Source organism: Salminus brasiliensis, chromosome 4 (genome assembly GCF_030463535.1).
Source record: "Salminus brasiliensis chromosome 4, fSalBra1.hap2, whole genome shotgun sequence".
Lineage (NCBI taxonomy): Eukaryota > Metazoa > Chordata > Actinopteri > Characiformes > Bryconidae > Salminus > Salminus brasiliensis.
The window spans coordinates 31,028,481-31,051,218 of NC_132881.1; the positions used below are offsets into that span (position 1 = coordinate 31,028,481).

The following is a 22,738-nucleotide window of genomic DNA, read 5'->3' on the forward strand; positions in this document are numbered from 1 at the left end:
GATTATTCTGCCATGATAACCTTTGACTGCCAGTTGGTCAGAAGACCACAACACACTGCTGGAATTTTTTCATTCACGCACCTGGGACGTGGTTTGAAAAGGACAAAGTCATGAAAAACAGGACACAGCGGCAGATGTTCCACATGTTCACACCATGTTTATTTTAAAGGCCTTCAATCAGCATTTTCTTCACTTTGTTGTTATTCTTGTGCTCATATATATTTCCATACCGAGAAATGATTGAAGACTGAAGCATGTTCTTTATTAAGCAACAACAACAACATAGTCAATAAGTGAACCGTACGCATCCTATCAGGTGTATAGATCTGCCAAAGCTAGACACTGACTGATTTTTCCTAAACAGACATGCAGAGCTTCCAGAGAAGTGGGAAAAGCAGCAAATACACCAAATACACCCTGAAACAGACACTTAACATAAAGTGCAAAACACTGCTAAGCCCTGCCAAACCCTAAACCTCAGGAACAACAGACATCACATATGCATTTGTTCTGGTTTCACTTTACAGTGAAGTCATCATGATTAGTGTGACAATATAATATTGAAATGAGAAAATTGAACTGAAACAACCACAAAGGATGGTCAAGATGTTGTGTACTACTATGTAAGAATGTGTTCTAGGCAATGTAGGTTAAACGTGGGGAAGTTAAGGACAGGTTAATCATTGCACACTCAGTCCTGTTACATTATAGACACAAACAATAAAAGGTCTCATTATGGACTGTTTTGTGCCAATTCCTTCATTAAGTACATAGAGATATTAACACAGTTACATAAAATACTAACAGTGTTAAATAAAACACTGATTCTCTAATGACAACATTCCAGAATTGATGATCATTCAATCAATTCAGTTCAAGATTCAATTAAAAGTCTAGGGTGTTAATTTGTTTTTTGAGTTGCTATATATTTTGCCTCACTGTTTGACTAAAGGATCACTTCAGTCCAGACCCTCCAACAGAGCATCGAGAAATGTGCACTAAATTACTAGCTTTTTCATGTGAGTTTTAAGCACCAAGAGACCTTGAAATTTGTCAATCTGACATGATGTAACTTTTCACGTGAGTGAGTAGTTAGTCAATACCTGCAGTCCTACAAAGTGCTTTTTCGGGTAAATCAGAAAGCTGAAAATGTTTAACGGACCACTACAGGATGCAACTGCAGTACAGACGTATTCTCTAGTGCAAGACAATCAAAACTAGGAGGAAGATCAGACAGAAGTGCTGTTCCTGTTTTTCTTGCAACAACTGGTTTGCCTTGGGTATAAATTAAGTGTACAGTATATACGGATACTGACCGGGAGACCAGCCTATGTTGCTGGAGTGCTGTGTACAGAAGACTGAGAATTAAGTAAGCAAGTTGTGTGTGAGAGAGACAGAGATAAAGAAAACCTTTCAGGACCAACCCTGAAAATGCCCCCTTTGTTACACGCGAATGGGCAGGCAGTGTGAGATTCACAGTTGCTATTACTGGACCCTGGTAACAGCTTCATGAATGGACTCTGCAACGTAGTCAATATTCTTGGTGGTCAGGCCACACATGTTGATGCGGCCACTGGCCATCAAGTAGATGTGCTTCTCCTTCACCAAGTACTCCACTTGTTTAGCTGTGAAATGCAAAAGAAAATAAGAGGAGTTTTAAAAATTAAGACTGCAGTTGACCCAACACCACCTGTCCTCTGTGAACTGTTTAACTGTCTAAAAATGGCTGAAACAGCTTTTTTTTTTTTTTTTAAATCAGCTCCCGTCATCTACATTCTGAAGTTCTTAATTTAAGAGGCTAAGTGGGAGCTGGATAGAGGTGTACATTGGTGGGGATACATACGGTTTAGGCCTGTGAAGCTAAACATGCCGATCTGCTCGGTGATGTGATCCCAAGTGCCTGGGGTGCCGAGGGACAGTAGCTTGGCCTTCAGCTCAGCTCGCATCAGCAGCACCCGGTCAGCCATGGTCTTAACGTTGTCCTTCCTGCACAAGTCAATAGTATTTAAGATCATAAATGAAGTTCATTAAATGAAGGTCAATGATTTAAATTCAAATCAAGCACAACAAAAACATGTCTACTGAGCGTTTAGGATGTTTTTTTGTTTGTTTGTTTTTTTGCCATTTTTAGACCTGATTGTGAATATTTATAAGGTGCTTTTGTCATCGTCAGTAGTTACCAAGCAGTAGAACTCCGGCTATTTAGTTATTTAAACTGAAACTACACACAAAAGGTAGTTCTGACCTTGCAATGTGATACGGACCTGGCTGAGAGATGGTCAATAAATGATTTTTATGTATGCAGCTACATTAAAGCAAGCGCAAATGCCAACGTCAGGCCAGCGCTCTGTAAATGCTGTACAAACGTGCCTTCTTACACTACTGTGGCAGTTTAAACACTCAATACTCAGGCCGGCGAAAGACATAGCATGAATGGGCTATATTCTCAAAAATACACTCAAATTCATGCTAATAACCATGGCATAACATGACCCCTGCTGTATTATTACATAATTAAATCCTCTGAGAATGTACCATTCAGCAAAGAGCTCTGGGGTAGTGAGTGTGATGGCAACCAGACGAGCTCCTTGAGAGGGAGGATTGGACCAGGTGATTCGCACAATCTTCTCCAACTGGGAGAGAACACGGTTCAGGTTATCCTCATCTTTAGCCACAACCGTCAGGTTGCCCACCCTCTCATCTGTGGAAAGAAGCGTAATGTTAAACTGGTCTTTGCATGATATTACAATGGCATGGTAACTTTTTAACTCGAGAATGAACAACTCTGTGGCCAAAGTGTTTGAAAGGGTGTCATGTAGCATCGGAAGATATCACTCACTGTACAGTCCAAAGTTCTTTGAGAAAGACTGGGCACAAAATATTTCAAAACCCTGAGATACGAAGAAACGAACTGCCCAGGCATCCTTCTCCAAGTTCCCTGAGGCAAAGCCTTGATATGCTGAGTCAAAGAAGGCAAAGAGATTCCTTCTCTGCAAAGTAAAAACAGCATAGCGTACAGTACTTTAAACAATATTCAATTGCTAAATCTGTTGATTAACCTGTGGCCCATTGCTTAAAGTTCAAGATTACAAGTTAACTTAAAGGTTTTACCTTCATAACATCAGCAATCTGCTTCCACTCATCCTGGGTTGGATCCGTGCCTGTGGGGTTGTGTGCGCAGGCGTGCAAAACAAAGATGGAATACTCAGGTGCGCTCTAAAAGAGAGAATAGACACATCACTATTAGATTTAATATACAATCACCCACTTTCTGAAAACAATTAAGATGGTGGTCTGTTCAGTGAAAACCAAAATAGCAGGCTCATTATAATGCAAGCAGTGAATTGGTTAATTTTAAGTCAAATAGGCATCATTTGAATTTAACTACACTCATGCATTTTTAAGTTGGTTCAAATGTTCATCATCAAGCTCACAACTCACCTCTAGGTCTGCCAGTAAACCAGACAGGTCCAGTCCACGCTTCTGTGCATCCCAATATTTGTATGGGCGAATATCCTCAAAGCCAGCATTAGCAAAAACTCCATTGTGGTTCTCTAGACAAAAACAGCGCACACACACACACACACACACACACACACACACACACACACACACACACACACACAAAATATTTAATCAATGAGTGATAAAGCCTTATCTATGAAAGGTTAGGACCATCACCTCAGACTTCTACACAGGACTTTGATTCATAACTACAGGCCCAGTAGAAAGCTTGCAATTATTGGGTTGTGAAGAACAAAGTGCACCAAACTGTTTCCACAGGGCATACACTTTTCATTATCTTTACATTAACAATACGAGGTAACATTACAGAGCATTTCCATGATCCAATATATATCCCTGTGCCTACCCCAAGTGGGTGTGGAAACATAAACCGGGGTTTTTGTGTTGTTGTTCCCATTGTGCCATCTGCGGAGAAACTCAGCCCCAATCTTTAAAGCCCCAGTGCCCCCAAGACACTGCACAGCTCCTACCTAAAAGACACAAAAAATATAACATTCATTTTATTTTTTGAACTAAGCAACCCTGTGGTCACTTAAAATGTATTTTTTTCTTAACAATATTTCTACACTTTTAAAAAGGATGCTAAAAGGGTTGTTTAAAACAATAGCATTGGAGAATTACTTTTGCTTTCCTAGACAGTGGTTCTCAAACTGGTCTCTGGAGAACTGAAAATGTCTTTAATTTTTTATGTTTTGCAAGGCCTGAAAACCACTGTCCTAAAGAACCTTTTAGCTGTGATTCGTTAAGGGTGCTTTTTTTGTAAATCACCTTTACATTAGTAACAGTTTTAGCAAGTGGTTCTTATTTGGCACTTCTCAAAAGAACCCTTTTGACACCTTCCCATTAAGACAGAACAAAAGCCAAATGATATGACAACCACAAACATTTAAGAACACTCCATATACCATTATACCACTCACACTCATGAACATGTGAAGCGAAAGTGGCTTACCCTCTTCTCCAGAATGGCTGGGCTGTCCTCCCCCAGAGCAATTTTAGAGGCACTGGAGCGAAACTCTGGTAGGCCCAGGATGGGCAAGTACTCATGGTTTAGACTGTTGTCCTCTGCTATCATCTTCTCCACTTTCCGCACCACAGGGAGCACCCATGGCTGACATTCATCTGTTCTGTAAGCTGTGAGCAACACAGATGAACATGAAATACAAAAGGTAGACAAAACCTGATAAATAACAATTACAACTTTCATTACCACTTTAATTAAATTCTTTCACATAGTTATGAAAGAATCAAACCTATTTATTTCTTCATTCAGATCCAGAGAGCACATTTCTTTAGCATTTAAAGAATATGTGTTACAGCAGTAACAAACAAAACATGACCAAAAAAAAGCCTGCATCATTTTTCTATTTCTGAGTTGGTCATTTTATAAATATAGCAAAAGAAATAAGCCCTACATAATTACATCATACTGCTTGCCTCCCCCACACGGCCTCTATTTTGAGAGTTTAGAATGCATTGTTTACAGTGAAAGGGATTTGACCAGTGGTATTAGGGCAGACTGTAGGCACGGCAAGGGGGGGGGGTGGGGGGTTGCTGAAACACCACACGTAAGCATGATTATAGGAACATTTTACATGGGGATTTAATAACCAACTGCTTGCTTCCCTATATCATTTTTCACCTCAGGACAGAGATTGTTGTGTAACCGTGCTCTTCACTTCATTTCTTGCTCTGTTATCTGGCCACACGAACACATGAAGGCTTAAGCATCTTAATCATTGGGTGGTGAAAGCTGTCCATCACAGCAGGGAAAACAAACGGATGACGCAGCAAAGATCACAGTTACTTTGCTGCATGATTTTAAATGTGACAAAACTGTCTTAGCACTGAATCACATTAGGAAGTAATTTCACTGGATCTGACAGGTTGCATGTCATTTGTTTCCATCAGTCATCTCCGGCTCTCAGCTTTTTCAAAGTAGGCCATGTTTTCAGCATCTCTGCAAAAAGCAAAATTCGATCTGTGTTTAGAGCAGCTTTGAAACTCAGGTGTGAATCTAAAGCCTGCACTTCTAGTAGGAGTAGGTAAACCAGCCTAGAAAACGGTTAAGAATTGATCTCAGATCAGCTTATCAGTGACTGGGCTGGCTACGACCTCTCTTCTGAGAGCCACACTATCACATCAAGGGCAAAGTTCTGCAGTGTCACGCATACAGACACCTCAAATAAGCACCAAAAGGCTGTCCTACCACATGGCAGGTCCAGAAGCCCAGGTACTAACAGTGAAATGCTGCAACTTGCCCTTCTGTCTAAGAAGCTTACAAACACACTTTAACATCAGCATCAAGCCACAGCAAGCAAAAACTACAGTGACAGGGTGCAATTCATTGTGTATCCATTGATTCATTTGATTTTGTGCGCTATATTGAAGCCAAAACCAACCTCAATGCCTCTCACTTGCTTGGTGCTTCTTTTGAAAGTACAATTCAACATATAATTAAATAATTTAAAAAAGTGTTTGCAAATGTTTACAATCCTAGTCTAGGTACTGTAGGCACCATGCAAGTTCCTTCAGGTGTATACTTGGTGATAATATGGTGATATTTAATAGTGTCAGTATCGCTAAGCTCTGATTGGGGGTGCTCGTTATGAGCTATTCCCTTCATCCAAATACCAGACTGGGTCACTGGGGCCACTGGAGCAATGATCCATTCCGCACGAGTCAGAAAGAGGATTAGTGGTTCCGCTGCTACACGATCTCCCCTCCACCCACACACACACCCACACACACACACACACACACACAACGTTGCCTACTTTCTTACAAAGTAGTGTCGTTTACGTTGCCTCAAAAAGGTCATTACAACGTTTCACGACCACATTATTAAGTGACTAGCTAACGTTGCTATGTAGTGATGAGACGAGGATAAATGTACTGCGGCTCCTGGGGGAATTCTCTCATGAGCTCCTTGCCTTTTCACCTTGCCACAGCCTAGCATGTTGTCAGTTAGCCAACGTGGTCCCAACTTTCTGTTAAACTACAGTCTAACGTTGAGACAACATGGAGAGCACGAAGCAGACCAACAAACAGGCTGCCACGATGTCCCAACAACTGTAGAACAGCAGCTAGCTAGCTAGTCCCGTCTACCTCGGTTAACAGACAGCGGGCCTAATGATGTTCAACTGTGCTTTAGGTGTATGACAGCCCCAAAAGTGGAGAATCCAGAAAGTAAAAATCCGCCCCGGGTTTTGTTCAGCTGCAGATGAGCCGTTCAGGCAGTGGGAACTAAATCCTGGGGCGGATTTTTACTTTCTGGACCTGAATTCGCCACCAAATCTAACAACGTTACCGTTACACGACGAGCACCAATGTCACTTTTAATGAAGGGCAGTGTTGGGTAGTTAGCTAGCTAGGTTAGCTAGGTTAGCTAGCTCAACGAGCTCAAAACTCCTTATTAAAATGAAGCCGTGATAATAAACGCTCAATCAACCTTAAAACATAAAACAGGGAGATCTGCAGTGACACAACTCCATCAGCACAGCGAACCGGACAGGGCTGTGTCGCCCCGTCCCGCATTAGAGCATCTCACCTCCCACTCCGAGGTTCACCTTGCTGGGACTCTGGTCTTCACGGAAATCTGCCGTCAGTTTGAACACGGCCACAGGGGCGGCTTGCGGGACGTCGCTGAATAACGACATGCTCGCTGGCTAACGGAGGCCCGGGTTTACAGAGAGCAGCAGAGGGAACGAGCACTGTCGCCTGGAGAGCTGAGCCGATGGATGGGAATTTCACCTTCAAGCCGGACGGAGCAATGGAGGACAGGCGTGACCACATTCAGCCAATAGCGTGCGCGTCCCGGTAGCCAACCCCAGAAACAACCAATCGTATAGCACCCTGGAAAAGGTCGAGGGGCAAAACGTGGCGTCAGCCAAATAACACGAAGCTAGGACCAATCGCAAGGCTGAAATAGTGACTGACAGGGATTGTCACCAATGGATCATAGCAGAGGGGCGTGTGTGGAGTGGAGCAATAGGAAAGCGCGGATCTGAGCACACCCACCCTCCAGTGTCTGAACTGTCTGGTTAGTACAGCTCTCAGGTGTAATCTTATCTCAGTCCAATGAGCTGTTTCCTGTTACACTGCAGACGAGTGATATCAGAGTTATTTGACACTGATTTCGACCGAGCTTTATCTCTCCAGTGTGTAAGTCTAACGTTGTGTGTGTGTGGTTGGGGTGGGGGTGGTGGGGAGAAGCGCAATCTGTGGTAGGTCAATTAACACCAGAATGAATGGATTTCATAACGATGCGCTGTTAATACTTAACAAACGCATTTTATCATTAAATGTGAATTAAATACTTCCTGCGGAGACTGAGGAAAGCTCACATTCCTCCTCCAGTCCTCACCATGTTCTACAGGGGGACTATGCAGAGCATCCTCACTACCTCTACAGTAATTAATCGTATTTATTGCATTTATTGTATTGTCTTTTTAGTTTAATGTTGTCACCTACGTTTGCACGTTGCACTTTTGCAGTCTGTCCTGAACAGACTTACACTGAGTCCCATTTAAGGGTTTTCATGCCTTTAAAACCTATATTTTGGAGATACGAGGTTTTCAGTGATGTTTCCATTACAGTGATGTGTATATTATAGAACCATCTGATCTCTCACTGGGTAAGTGGGTGGGGTAGAGATCAGACGTCCTTACTGGTCAACTTCAGGAGGCTCTGTATTAGGCAGTGTTTAAATATGCAGAGAAACAGTCAGGGCTGTTTTGAATGTTTTCTGTTTTGACCTAAGGGGTGAACAAATTTCAAATTTCACAAGAAGCAGGAAGCTTTTTGTGATGCTAGAGGCCATTCAAAATGCTGTCTATCATTTGCATTTAGAAGCTTGCTTTCACAGAGGCTTTCTGTCTTCCCTCACACTTCAGTTTTACTCACAGTTGAAACCCTTCACCACAAGATGGCTCTACAGAGCTTTACTTCAGTTTAGCCTGTAGTCAGTACTTATATGAACCCTCTTAACCTGTTTTCTTTGCTATTAGAAAGGTTAGGAAAGTTCATTGCCGCTGTTCATTGTCGTTTGTGTTGTTGTTGTATTTATATCATTTGAACACAACAGCTGCATCCTTACACTGTATACATGTTCATGAAGAATCCAAAAAATGATCCAAAATGACCTACATGAAAACCTAGTTGTAAAGTTGCCTGTTTGGAGGTGCATGGTTTTCTGAGGGTGGATTTACCAGTTTACTCAGATATAAATGACTTAAAAGTAATGTGTACTGATGCTTATTTCTTGTATTATAATATATATATATATATATTACACACACATTAAGGCTTTCACTGTTTATATCATATGACTATTCCTTAAAGATGTGTGTATATATATATATATATATATATATATATATATATATATATATATATATATAGTTAGTTACTTCATTAAAGCCTCGCTACTGAAGCCTCTGTACGTTTCTAGCAAACAGTTTTATATAGTACTGAAAAATAGAGAACAACCATTAAACCAGTCAAGGAACCATTTAAGCATTCAAATGTTTTTTTGAGCTTCATGATTGTAAATAGAACCATCGCCTTCACTAAAGAATCCTTGAGGAAACCAGTTGTTTTGGATGTAGTATAAGGGGGAATTGCAAGCTTCTCAGCATATTAAAGGTATTGCTCTCCAAAAAGCAAATGTACTTAATTTCTCTTTTAACTGGAATGTAGTCAACCAGACAGTTTAGTGCCTGAAGTTTACTTTTTGAGTTTGCACTGAATAGTGTTTAAAAAAAGTTACTACTTCTTTACCTACATTAGCCTCGTAGTTCCATCACATAACATAAGTTCAGACTGCAGACAACTACATGTCATTACTACTCATCTAAATCTTTAATATGTAAATATATGTACATATATATATACATATGTATGTATATACATATAAATGTATATGTATATTTACAAATATCCAATTATATATATATTCATATAGCTAGGTCATCTTAATAGTTCCATATAGTACAGAAAAGTGTCTCACTGTTGTCACAAGCAACTCTTTTTGCATGTATGATGAACAGTTTGACACACTGATAAGCACATTGAAAAACTGACTAAAACTATCTATTTAACAGTTTCTAAAAGACATAAATATTCATTTTATGACAATATTAATATTAAGAAAACTGTCTCTGATTTTGTTAATCATTTGTTGATGTCAATCATTTATTTTATATAACAACACACCACAGTGATCTCCTTCTTGTTACTGTTTGAAAAAATAATTGGTTATACATATATACATAAAAACTGGTCAACTAGTTGAATGCATAGCGACAAATTCCAATTCATGTGCAGAGCAAAAGAGGAAACCTACATTTTAGAACTGCTTTAAGTCGGTATGTGTTGAAGAATTTAAGGTAAATATTAAATAAAATAGACAAAACACAAAATATGTATCAATGAAGAAACATGTAACAAATTTTACAGCATAAAATATAGTCTACCCACAAGAAGTATGTGCAGTACAGTCTCTGTTTGATTGAGCTTTAGGGTGCCATGCTGACCTCAAGACCCTAGACCAGAGTCAGAGAGGGGGTTTAGCTGCACCTGTACCTTTCCCTCCTGCCTTCAGTTCCCCTATCATGGGATGTTTGCATTCTTTCCCAGTAAGTTAGACTATCTTACCTGTGTGTGTGTTACCTGTCAGCTGTAATTATGGGATTTGGAGCTTCCAACGCAAGTCTGTGGGACGAGAGAGAGAGAAAGAGATAGAGAGAGAGAAAGAGAGAGAGCTTTGACATATGTGCCTCCTGGTGAAATGCTTGCTGCTGAAGTCACACTAGCACTCAGCAGGTTAACTCATGTTAGATCAAAGGAGTATCCACACACTGCACAGCAGTCAATACACAGCAAACTAAACCAGAAACATCCAAATATAAAGCACTGCAGTGATTTAATAGGGTGCTTCAGCTTTACCTTTAAAGAATATATGTTTTAAAGAGATACATTGATTGTTAATTTACTACACACAAGTTTTACAAAATACTCACTACTATCATTCTGCACAAATAAATGCAGCTAAAAAAAGCGATAGCAACTTTCTTTAGAACGTTTTTAAAGACGTTTTTCAAGTTTAAAGATCATCCACATAATGTAAAGGTTCTAGAAGGAACCCTTAGCTTGCTATAAAACCTTTACATTAAGTGAAGGTAATTTGAAACTTTCCTTTAAAACCTTTTTCTCTCTCTTTTAAATATGGTTCCTAAGTTGTGTCTTCTAAAAGAATTGTTCAAGACACCTTTTAAAAAACGTCTATCTGCCTGTGTGTCTGTCTGTCTTTCTATATGTATACCAACTAAATATAGAAGCAATATATATTTAAGGCCTCATTCTCTACTGGTTAGAATTTCAGAAACCTTTTTTTGCTTCAACACAATCATGGACCATGAAGGAAGTGAGCCTTTCATACCAAACATATACACAAAACTACATTCCAGTCCAGGACCTTCTCGTGTTGTTCACGTGTTACATTAGCCTTTCATCCATGGGTCAGTGAGTCTTACTGAGAGGTTGCCTTTTCAACTCCATGTTGGTTGTTTGGCTTTCTGCTGAAAGTTTCATCAGTTCCGCCTTGGGGACTAGACTGAGCAAAAACCAAGTGGAAGGAGTGCAGTGTTCTATCCTGAGTTATGTGGCATGTCCCTATAGCGCTGACACACTCTCATATACAAAGCCAACTGAGAACAACTAAGTGAGGACACATAAACGACCGGTTCAAAAACTTTTTCAGGTAATAAAACATTTTATATGAGTGTAACAAAGCTGATCAGACAAAAATGTCTGACTTGTCCACAGAAATTCAAAGAAATGTCATGAAAGTTTTAAATAAAATGTAAATAGAGAAAGAAGAGTGACGTGTGCTAGTAATATGAACAGTAATTTAAACAGGTATTACATTAATTATTTCCATACATACTTTTCCATCACCCTCAGAGAAGTATAGAATGGCCATTTCTAAAAGGAGGAGGATGCAGAACCATACATTGACCTATTCTATACAAAGTTGATTGATAATGTGTTTGGTTGGACCGTGACATCAGAGACCTGCTCTACATTTAGATATGGCCATTTTAAACAATGGAAGGAAGTGTAGCCTCATGTCTACTAGTCTACTCCTACCAATCAGTTTACATCTTATTGAAAGGAATAAATAAACAGACAAGTTAGAAGTTCCACACAAACATTGCCTTAATTCATACTTGGCAAAAAAAACAACAACCCTTAAATCAATAAACACTGAGCTAATATAAATCATTATGTATTCTTCACACATTCGTTTTAACACATTAAGGAGATTTTTTTTTTTATGTGTCTTACACATCACAATTTAAGATTACAGGGTAGAACATCATTGACCTAAAGCTTCCATAAACCTCCGAAGTACATTAGCTTTGTGTTGTGCTTATACACTCTTAAAATAAAGATGCTACAAAAGGTTCTTTAAGCAATGCTAAAGAAACACCATTTTTATAAATATGTTGCGAAGAACCTTTCAAAGGTCTCAATGTGGTTCTTCAAACACTCAAAGAGAACTTTTATTTTTAAGACAAAAATCTGCATAAACTGATTAAGAAGAAGTCTAAACTAATAATTCTTATTTTAATTAGTCTGTAAAGTTTAATACATTTTAATGTATTTTAAGTTATTCGCTTATATTTTGACTCGTCAGATAATGTCAACACTGCCAGTAGTGCATTAACATTACACTTTCCCTACATTGAATACAGTGACGTGAATGGTTTAAATACTTAGTACATAATAACTGCTTAGCAATACATAACACAACTGCTTATGTATTAGTAGTGGCAATAGAACACATGCAAATGCATACCCACCCAAATATTTACAAAGCTCTTTATGCGATGCATAAGTTGTGGATTTAAACAGACAGCAAAACATCCTAAATACATCTCTCAGGCTTGCTCACGCCTTCCTTAATACTTATAGAGTTGTGCCAGGAGAAGAAACCAGTTTGATTCACTGTACCTGACAAGTTCCTCAGTGGGATATTGCAAGTCCCTGCACGCATGCTATGAATACCCCTGTGAGTGCCTCCTTCTGTCCTAAATACTGATGAAATGTCAGTTCTTTCTCTCTGTCTTTTTTTTGTTGTTGTTGTTCTTCAGAAGCAATAAAGAATGCCAAACCAATAGTTTGCAACAATTAGAAGTTTAATGTTTATTTCGTTTATTTAATGCACATTTGGTGAAATGACAAAATCATCTCATTAAAAAGTCATGCCATGTTACTTTTACAGATGATGTCAGGGAACATCTCCTGGTACATATTAGTCATGTTGGGTGTATTCTCTAGTTCCTACACACACAGCTTCCCAGGGCTTACTCTGCGCTTTGAGAGCTTGATCGATATTCAGCATTTCCCAAGGCTGCTCACGCCAACAGAAAAGGAGCATTCCAAATGGTCTTGCCAAGCTCAGATCGCAAAGGAAATGTAGGAGCAGAAATATGGTTGCTTTTATTTACAGATATGACAACGTATGAATGGGAACTCATGGCTTAATGAAAACAAATTGTCATTTTGATGGGAGACGCCACACTGGCTGCTTACAGCAACACAGGCTCTCTGCCCGCAACATGTTTACCCCGTGGGAGGTCATGTGGTGTGTATGCTCCAAATGAACAACATATAAATCCAAATGAAATTAATTATATTATTGTTTCAGAGACAAACTTGGTAAACTGTGGACATTCCAGTGGTCAGATGAACTCAACGCAACCTTGCCTTTTTATTTTTGCATCTTTGGCACGGCCCAGGGGACATTTCGATGAAACGAGAGGAAATCGAGCCTTTCACGTCCTGGTTAATGAACAGTAGCTGCTTGTAGCTGTAGCCATTATATCTTTATCACTCTCCATCTGTGGAAACAGAGAGGATGGGAATATTTAGGTTACATGCTTCCTCTTACAGCACATTCCCTAAAACATAGGTCACACACATTACGGCCTTAACAGAGCCTAATTTGTAACACATATATACAAACACACACCTGCAAGGCTAAGGCCGTCTGTGGAGAAATACAGCTGTCTAATTTATTAGTCCCATGAGGGGGGCAGAGACTGTGGATCTGTACTGGCCTGACTTCCGTCAGTGGTCTCTTAGAGCAGACCTCCCCAGCTCGGAGCTCTAGTGTGACAGAAAATGTCTGGTGTTGCAGTGGGGTCCACTCCCAGGCCTTTGGCTCGCCTCCTCTTTTCCTCCCTGTCTGAGGCAGAGGCAGGCAAGGCCATCAGTCACCCCGCCGGGTCAGAGGCACAATGGCGCGGGCGAGGTCTCAGGGCCCAGCCGATGCAAACAGCCTCCAAGCAGCAGCTGATAAGGCTCACCTTCCGGGACCCGAGGGGGTCTGCAGCTCCTCAGATATGCATACTGTATACATGGTAAGGCTTTCTGCTTGGCTGACAAACCTGGCTCAGCAACTACTATGCCAAGTATAGTGCACAGATGCTTTTCTGGATCAATGTTCTCAACAAGATGGAAAAAAAGGCTAAAAGGATCTGAGAAGTCTGTATAGTGTATCATTTTGTTTTGTAATTTCTTTGTGTTTCATCTCCCAATGAAACAGATCTAAACCTTGACACAATCTCATATTAGATTGATTCTGAGAAACAGAAAAGGTGATTACATTCAAACAAATTTTCTTTTTTTTCAGTTTTCCATGATTAATATTGACTATAAAGTGGGTATTTTAGATACAATCCTCTTTATGCTTAACAGTATTAAACAAAGTGTGTTTAATGTAGTATGTAGTCAATGACTTGGTCCTTTTAGCAAAGAAAAAATGTCATCAACATTTCCTTCAACAAAAAGTACAAAAACATACATAGTAAAAAAATGCATGGTTTTATGTGCATTTTAGAAATGGTCATCACTGTACTTAATGGTTGACTACAATTGTACATTTTCCCCTCCCCCAAAGTTTATCCCCAGACGTGTGGTGTATGAAGCCTGCTTTTTTAGTTTTGCACTGGAGCTGTGATGCTTCTTACAGTGCTCATTGACCCACTGTAGAAGTAAAGAAGTCATTGCCAGTTGACTGTTTGAGGTACATGTTAAGGGAAACTGTACGTTTTATGTTTAAATGAGCCAGTCTCCAACTTACAAAAGGCAGTTACTTCACAATATATGTCCTCTGCCATATATTACAAATTAGATGTTATAATCACAGGCAAACAAGTGCTTTGAGAATTTACTGAGAGTTTGATTTTCACATTGAGATTCAAATAAGAACAGACGTACATCATATAATCCTCAAGATATATGTATTCCTCTAAAAAGGAACTGAAAAATAGGTTTACAAGTACACCCTCCAGTCCCCCTCCCCCTTGAAATAGAGAATGTCAGAGAAATGAATCTAAGTTAACATGAATATTTGGTTCAGTCTTACATCAGAGACTTCCTTTGACTACATTCTCATGCCAATGGTATGTGTAGTCCTCCGCTATAAAAAAAAATGCACAATAGCACATCAATAAGTGTTCTGCTTGTGATGTTACAGTATTTTCATTAACAATCCTGAAGGCAAGAATCTATAAAGAAAATATTCTTCTGCTTGCCTCTATTCTTCCTTTTAAAACCGTTAAGACATTGTGTAACAATCATTAAGCAGAGAATCAACTTGGCATTAAACTCTAGTCTCAACAAATCCAGAGTCCAGAAATAAATCTGAGTGCAGTATAATTTTACTGTGGAATCTAGTAAAGAGATTCTGATTGGCTGTGTGCTGTGCTGCAAAACAAAAGCAGCAAAAGCCTCTGCAATTATTTCATTAAAAACCAATGATTGACACATGATCAAAACACGCCACTCTTCCACAAATTCCATTTCAGCGTTGCTATACATCCAGGTGATGTATGTTCTGAAAAGGTCGGTTTTAGAAGAACTGGTTCTACATTATGTGAAGATTCTTTACACTCACGCATATCCTGTACTTTTCTTTGAAAGGTTGTTTGGGGATTCAAAACTGGTTACTTTTTTAGTTGTTGTTATTGTTGTTGTTGTTTTTATCATGTTTTATTTAATAGGTGAAGTCACCTGAACCTCTAGTCTGAGGATACTAACTGAGAAAACACACAGTGAATTTTACTTTTGCAGTTGATTGCAATATTTTTAAGATAATTTCTTATTCTGTAGGAGTATGTGGTGATTAAAAGGTCTATGTAGTAGCCAAAAAAGCTTCTATACTTTATGAGGAGAACATAGGAGAAGAATAAAAAACTTCTAGATTTCATGTAAAAAATATTCAAAATGTCTTGACAAGTTCTATTTGTCCATTCACAAAGTAAATTGATACAAAGGAAAGAACAATTGATCATTTTAAATGTTGTTCTTTGTTGCACTCACAAATCTTTGGGGGAAAGTATGATGTGAGCGCCATTTTTAGTTTGCACAGTTAGGTAAGTTTTGTGTCTTTTGGTTTATTTTATTTTATTTTTTTTTTTTGGGGGGGGGGGGGTAGTTTAAGAAGATTTTCCATTCATTCAGAAGAACAATGTTAACGTTTAGATGGTTAAAACAACCAGGTCTACCACAATTAGACCTGTGATAAGGTACTTATCACAATTCATTTGTTATTGTTCTGGACCCAGTTTCTTAATAGCATCTGAAGATCATCCTAACTAGTGGAGATAATGTTCGATGTGATGCTCTCGAGAAACACAATTTTTGGTTGTACAAAACAAATAAAAATGTATAATCTTTGTGAAACATATTTACATATTAACTAATAACTTCATCCGTTGTCATTGTCCATTTCGGTCATTTCGATCATTCAATCGGTCACAAAAGCGTGTCTTTTTATTTCCTTCCAAACATCTCCTTGGGGTCTATAATGAACTTTTCATGCCTCTCCAGACAAACCTCCGTCCAGGTCCTGATGAAGATGATCTATTGGCCTCTCCCTCCCTCTGCTGACCAGCTCACTGTCATGGTGCTTAGGCCTGGGTTTTGTTAGGTCCAGGAAACAGACTCTTCCTTCGCGTAAACATGGATTTAAAGTCTGTTTGTGTCCAGACTGGTACTGGCACGCAACCGTTGCTGTCATTTCTCTCAGATTCATTGAGGAAGGAGATGCAGCTGAAGGTAGAGTGACTGACTGGGAATGCGGTATTGTTTGGTTTATTTTATTACAGCAAATAGACATTTGTTACAGAGGTTCTGCAGAGCCCAAGAGCACAATGACCTTTAAATGATACTCTTTCCAATAAGCTCATTGAAGAAAAGCGATTGTGTTCGTTTATAACATTTAAACAGTGTTAGTGGTTTAGTTCAGAGCTAATGAAATAGCACAATAAAGAGTGGTCTGTGAGCTCCAGCTGCTATTCGTCCATGTTAAGGACATCGCTGTCAAGGAGGCCCGTTTCTATAAACGTGACTACACGTATTTAGCACACAGATAGGCTAGTGCACAGACCATTACACACAGAAACACACTAAGAGGCGGCACAAAAATGGCAAAAATACATTCAAATGGGAACCAGGTTGTTATGTGATTAAGAAATTAGCCTGAATAATATGTATGTGTATAATACGTAATTTGTATACATACAAATTTTTTGAGCAAAAATTATTTTGCTTAAAATAAATACCAGTCTCGTTTCCTGGAAATTTCGTTGTGCAGAGGTGAAAACGAATGTATCGATAATCAGGTTTTATAACTAGGCCAATTCAACTGAAAACATATAATACACCAGAATATGACTTCTAATCATTTCTGGAAAAAGCAAAGAGCAAAAAAAAAAACGAGAACAAAAAACAACAAACAAAACACATAAAGAAATGTGCAATAATTGAAAAGTGTATGCACGCATTTCCAAAGCCACACCTTCACGAGGACAATTCTGCTGGAAATATTTCATATTAACCGAGTTTTAAAAAGTTACATTTGTACACGTCAGTATCCTGGTTACCTCAGATCGATTAAGCATTCTTATTAGTATTAATAAAAACTTCAGCACATTAAGCAAAATCGATCCTAAATAGTCCTTGTCGAACACTTTACCGCAGTCATCCTCTGCACCATGTGTCAGCACATGTGGATTTATCATGATGGATGGCGGGCATTTTTTAGAACCCATGTCTGGGAGAGATATACAGCTCTGATAAAACCAGCGCTAAAGAGATAACACACTGTGGAGCTGTGCAGCAAGCAGGGCTGACATCTCTAATTATTAGCCACATTTTAGTTTCTAAACGCAAACACCTCGTCTCTTCAAAACGGTAACTTTACGAAAAAATAAAAAAAATCTTAACTTTTTTTTTTTTTCAATTTTCCAACGTAATGGACAACTACAAGATTCACAGTGTGCCAGAACGTAAAAAACGTTAAAAATGTAGTTTTCTTTTATTTTGTTTGTTTGTTTGTTTTTTAACTGAGATAAACGTAGTTATTCCACTTATATACCTCTCTTCCACTGGGCCACTTTGAGACATTTATCTTCGGACGGGAAGACATCAGCCTAATCTAAACAGCTCTGTTGATTGCTAACGGATGAGATTATCTCCTCTTACTCTCTCTCCTTTCTTTCCTCTGCTTTTTAGCTGCCACCAGGCTTTTGTCCCTGGCGCCGGGGCTGGGCCGTAGTGGCAGAAACAGAGAGAGAGCAACTGGCCGCAACCCCCCGCCCCACACACACACACCTCCTGTCCTATCTTACCAGCATATAGTCTGTAATCGACTATACGTAGAGAACAGGTAACGCCCATGAAGGATACACTGCTCACATGTAATTAAAAGAACGAGGATAGTACGAATAAAAACCTAGAACTGTAGTATAAAGTAGGATAAAGTAGAACTGTAGAACTGTGAGAAATCTGTGGTAAACCCGTTCTTCAAGAACATTAACAAACCGAATTTATACTAAAATAATAAAAACACATGCAATGAAATCGTATCCAGTAGATCTAGGGTTAACATTAAACCACATAAAATGAAATTAAAACCTATGTAATTTAATTGGTGATAAAAATTAATTAAAAATGTAAAACGTTCAGCTCATCAACAGAGACAACCCTCAGTTGTGCGTAAATGCCACTAAGCGTTTAATCGGGTCTCCCTGTGCAGTAAGGCGTCTGATGAGCAGGACAGTGTAGTTTAAAGCCAAAGCTGGAAACAGACAGGGTCATCCTTCCAGAACACAACGAAGTTCACATTCACCAGAAGAGACGATCAGCACTTCCACTCATCTGTATTTGACACGAGCTAAACTCGCAACTCACGAGGTCAAGCCACACCTTAAAATATACACTCAAACTGCCTTCTGTATGTGTAAGGATCTCGCGACCTCTAGTTTATGAATATTTAAAGCTATTATTTGATATGCTTATAGTATATAATCTCGTATCTCCAAAATAGCAACTTTTGGTAAGTATTGCTATTAGTCCACTCATCAAGACATTTGGACACAATTTAATAAACAACCCACAGATTCAGATTTTGGTAAAAAAAAAAAAGTGAAAAACGTTAAATATAAATAAAGTAAAATATCGGAGATACGGGGTTTTGCGTGGAGCGACGATATGTAAACTACTGGCATCCATTCCCACTGTCCATGTTGTGATGATTATATTGTGAATGTTTAAATCGTTTGTATGTAATCGTATTAAATATATACATTGGCCTATAACAAGCTAAACTGCTGTTATTTTAACGTTACCACCTTACGATAATTGTTTGTCGATCTGATATATCTGATTCTCTCAGAGGCCACGTGTAGACATTCCCTAAAGGCCATGCATAAGCATTCACAAGCAAACTGCTCTGAACGGGAAGTTAAGAAAACGTCGCGGTTTATGTGGTGGAAAATAAAAGCCAACTGACATCTCATTAAAAATACTCGTTATATATATATATATATATATATATATATATATATATATATATATATATATATATATATATATATACATATATATATATAATCCCTGTGAGAAAATACCTATACTTTCATCTGGAACGTGTAGAAATCGCTTCACCAAATCGAGCATTCACATTCCTCCACTGTGGATGGGCTTCCCAGTACTGAATTAAAGTAGTGGGAATAAAAACTGAGTTGGTTCCTGGTCCATAATAAGAGCAGGAGCTCGATATAGCCTTATCTAAAATGAGACAGCCTGCGTCATTTTCCTATGAATAGCAGGCCTGTGGAGCTCGCGCGTAACTTGACCACGCATATTAACTGAACCAAGAGCTTTTAATTATCCTACCGTTGCATGTGAGGGTAAAGGAGCCGGCCTAAATCAGACCGAGTGTGATCAGGGCCGACAACATTGGGATTATCGCTTATCAGATGCGCTCACTCTGACTCAAACAGAGCAAGAAGAACAGCAACTCGTGGCTTTGGGCTTTGGGAGAGGGGCAGCACTCCTTTCAGATTTCTTCCCGCCCCGACAGCGTGACATCACCGCCTCGCAGCAATGCCTTCCCTCCACGGACTCCAGCAAAACACACATCAGCTTGAGGGCTCAATGCTGGCACGAGGCGAGAGGCGTCCACCCTCGTCTCTCTCCGCGCGCCAACCACTACTGCCACTACACCACAACTCTCCTGCCCTCCCGAAAATGGACGACTAGTCCACGCCGTTAGGTAGGCTTCTTTTCCATGAACTTGCTGCCTTTTATCTGAACCCTATTATTTTCTCTCTCTTGAGCGCGAGGCTCGTTGGTGCCCGCAGGCCGCCGGTCCAGCAGAGCTGATACTGCACATGTGCGCTGTGAGCACAGCAGGCCGATGATGCTTCCTAGCCCAGTAACGTCAACCCCGTTTTCTGTCAAGGACATACTGAAGCTGGAGCAGCAGGCCCAACACTTACACGGGCCGTGGACACTTCCCGGGCAGCCACAGCAGCAGCAACAGCAGGCGCTCTCGCAGGCCGACTGGCAGCCGCGCTTTCACAGTCCACCGTCTTGTGCACTCGGCGGCGCGGACAGCCCGGGCTTCTCCGATAGCGAAGACAGGATGGCTTTTCTCAACGCACTCTCCGTGCAGGACGGCCTGGTGGAGAGCAGCCTCTCTCCCCCCATGTTCGCCCATTCTGCTCTGGGACACGTCGTGGATCCCAAGCTGGAGGAGGACCTGGAAGAGCAGGAAAGCAGTAAGTGAAGTGAACTTTCAAACGCTGCGTAAAAGTGACAACAGTTATCGTTCAAGAATGGCTGTAGACAAAAGATAGTTTACAAGTGGGCTGGATTTCCAAGGGGACATTCAGGAAGTGCAACTTAAACAGCGTGTAGTCTCCAGACCAATTTCATGTAAAAAGTGTTTCTTTAATTTATTTGAAAATATTTATACTATAACTTTAAATGCGGATATTTGACATGTAACAGTGTATGTTTCGGTGTGCAAAGCAGAAGTGTACCATAACAAATTCCCTACATTAGGCCTATATTATTATTATGGATCAGTGTGGAATTGTCTTATGGAAATAAAAAATATTCAAGTATGGTATAGAAAAATATAGCAAGCACACAGATAACTTGTGCTAATGGTGATTTAATTATAAAGCGGGCGTAATTTTAAACTTGCTTTCTTTCCATCAGTTCAGATGATTTTGACAAACCTGCATGGCCGTGTCTGTACAGCAGTGTGTTCTCATTGTGATTTTCTTCTTCTTCATATTTGCGTTTCTATTATTTCCTTATTCCTTTCTGTGTAGTTGCTTTAACTGCTCTGTCTCGTGGCTGTGTTACAGAGGGCTGTGGGGCGGCGGTACGCTCTCCCGATTGCGAGGCTGAAGTGTCGGATTCCGAGAGGGCGCCGAGGCCGCGCAGCAGACGCAAGCCGCGCGTGCTGTTCTCGCAGGCGCAGGTATTCGAGCTGGAGCGCCGTTTCAAGCAGCAGCGCTACCTGTCCGCCCCAGAGCGCGAGCATCTGGCCAGCGCACTCAAGCTGACGTCCACGCAGGTCAAGATCTGGTTCCAGAACCGCAGATACAAGTGTAAACGGCAGCGGCAGGACAAAACGCTGGAGATGGCGGGACATCCGCATCCCCCGCCGCCGCGGCGCGTGGCAGTGCCCGTCCTGGTGCGGGATGGCAAACCTTGCTTATCCGGATCGCAGAATTACAACGCGACCTACGCCGTGGGGCCCAACCCGTACACGTACAACGGCTATTCGACTTACAATAACGCCGCGTACACAAACGCATATAACTGCACATATCCGAGTCTACCGGCGCTTCCGGCAAACACCGCGGCCAGCCCGTTGATGAGCATGAGTCTCAGCAACCTCGGGACACACTCCCAGCCCCAAGCAGCCCAAGGGACAACTGTTTCTCCATGCCAAGGACCTCTGCAGGGCATCCGCGCCTGGTAGTGCAACGGTGACCCCTCGGCATCTTGTAGGTCTCCTTCCCCGCAAATAACAAGCTTCACACCCGTCCCGTAGTAGCCCCAACGGCATGTTTCATTATGACTATCAGTATCACTCGAAAGGTTAACAGTGTGGACACTTTATATTGGAGAGGTTGTTGGTGTAAACAACGCTGCGACTGCTGAATGCATGTAAATGAAGTTCTTGTTTTTTGTTTTGTTTTTCTGGAACTAATGTTGTTGAACGTAAAGTATTAATGATTAATGTTTAAGGCGCTGGCATCTCATGATACTGCAAAATTGAAGATTACTGAAAGTCCTATAGACCTACTTTGCGCTGGACCAAATCTTGAACCAGTTCTAGACACTGTGGCACTCCTAGAGCTACGAACAAAATGTCAGTGAAGTGGGAATTGCACTGTTTTTTACACAACCTACAGGTTCAATAGCACAAAAAAAGGTTATTTTTACAACTTGTAACAACAGTGGACCCTTTTGGTGCTAAACAGAACATATTTTAAAGGTTCTTTAAAGAACCGTGCTAAATGGTTTAAAACAGTCAAATGGTTCTTTAAACGTTAAACGATAGTTTTAAATATAGCAAAGGCAATTTAAATGTTAAACTATAGTTTTAAACATTTTAATTGTTCTTTAAACGTTAAACTAGTTGCTCTACATACGTTTAAACTACATTCAAAGGGTCCATTGAGTATTATTCAATAGTTTGAAACATTAGAAATGTTCTTTAAACGTTAAACTATAGTTTTACTCATTCGAATGGTTCTTTAAACGTCAAACAATAGTAATAAACGTTTGAATCATTCTAAAAATGTTAAAACTATTTTTTAAAACAATA

At 40.0% G+C, this 22,738-nt stretch overlaps 2 protein-coding genes across 2 annotated transcripts; one reads left to right on the forward strand and one right to left on the reverse strand.

The window, feature by feature from the left end:
- Nucleotides 1-133: 133 nt before the first annotated feature.
- got1 (glutamic-oxaloacetic transaminase 1, soluble) lies at nt 134-7,305 on the reverse strand. Its single transcript, XM_072677984.1, has 9 exons — nt 7,076-7,305; nt 4,478-4,659; nt 3,872-3,995; nt 3,442-3,554; nt 3,112-3,216; nt 2,840-2,990; nt 2,536-2,701; nt 1,844-1,986; nt 134-1,625 (listed from the first exon to the last, which is right to left on the reverse strand). Exons 1-9 carry the CDS (start codon nt 7,182-7,184, stop codon nt 1,486-1,488), a joined length of 1,233 nt encoding a protein of 410 aa, XP_072534085.1. The 5' UTR covers nt 7,185-7,305; the 3' UTR covers nt 134-1,485.
- A 12,933-nt stretch (nt 7,306-20,238) lies between these two features.
- Nucleotides 20,239-21,930, forward strand: nkx2.3 (NK2 homeobox 3). The gene is made up of 2 exons (XM_072676933.1): nt 20,239-20,666; nt 21,264-21,930. The coding sequence occupies exons 1-2, from the start codon at nt 20,303-20,305 to the stop codon at nt 21,884-21,886; spliced, it is 987 nt and encodes a 328-aa protein (XP_072533034.1). The 5' UTR covers nt 20,239-20,302; the 3' UTR covers nt 21,887-21,930.
- Nucleotides 21,931-22,738: the final 808 nt, after the last annotated feature.

What these genes read in the sequence shown, in the direction of transcription:
- nkx2.3 (XM_072676933.1), top strand. Translation starts at nt 20,303, where the DNA reads ATGATGCTTCCTAGCCCAGTAACGTCAACCCCGTTTTCTGTCAAGGAC. An exon ending in CCTGGAAGAGCAGGAAAGCA is followed by an intron (nt 20,667 to 21,263) that starts GTAAGTGAAGTG and finishes GCTGTGTTACAG; the next exon opens with AGGGCTGTGGGGCGGCGGTA.
- got1 (XM_072677984.1), bottom strand. Translation starts at nt 7,184, where the DNA reads ATGTCGTTATTCAGCGACGTCCCGCAAGCCGCCCCTGTGGCCGTGTTC. An exon ending in GGTGAACCTCGGAGTGGGAG is followed by an intron (nt 4,660 to 7,075) that starts GTGAGATGCTCT and finishes TGTTGCTCACAG; the next exon opens with CTTACAGAACAGATGAATGT. An exon ending in TGTTTCCACACCCACTTGGG is followed by an intron (nt 3,555 to 3,871) that starts GTAGGCACAGGG and finishes GTTTTTGTCTAG; the next exon opens with AGAACCACAATGGAGTTTTT.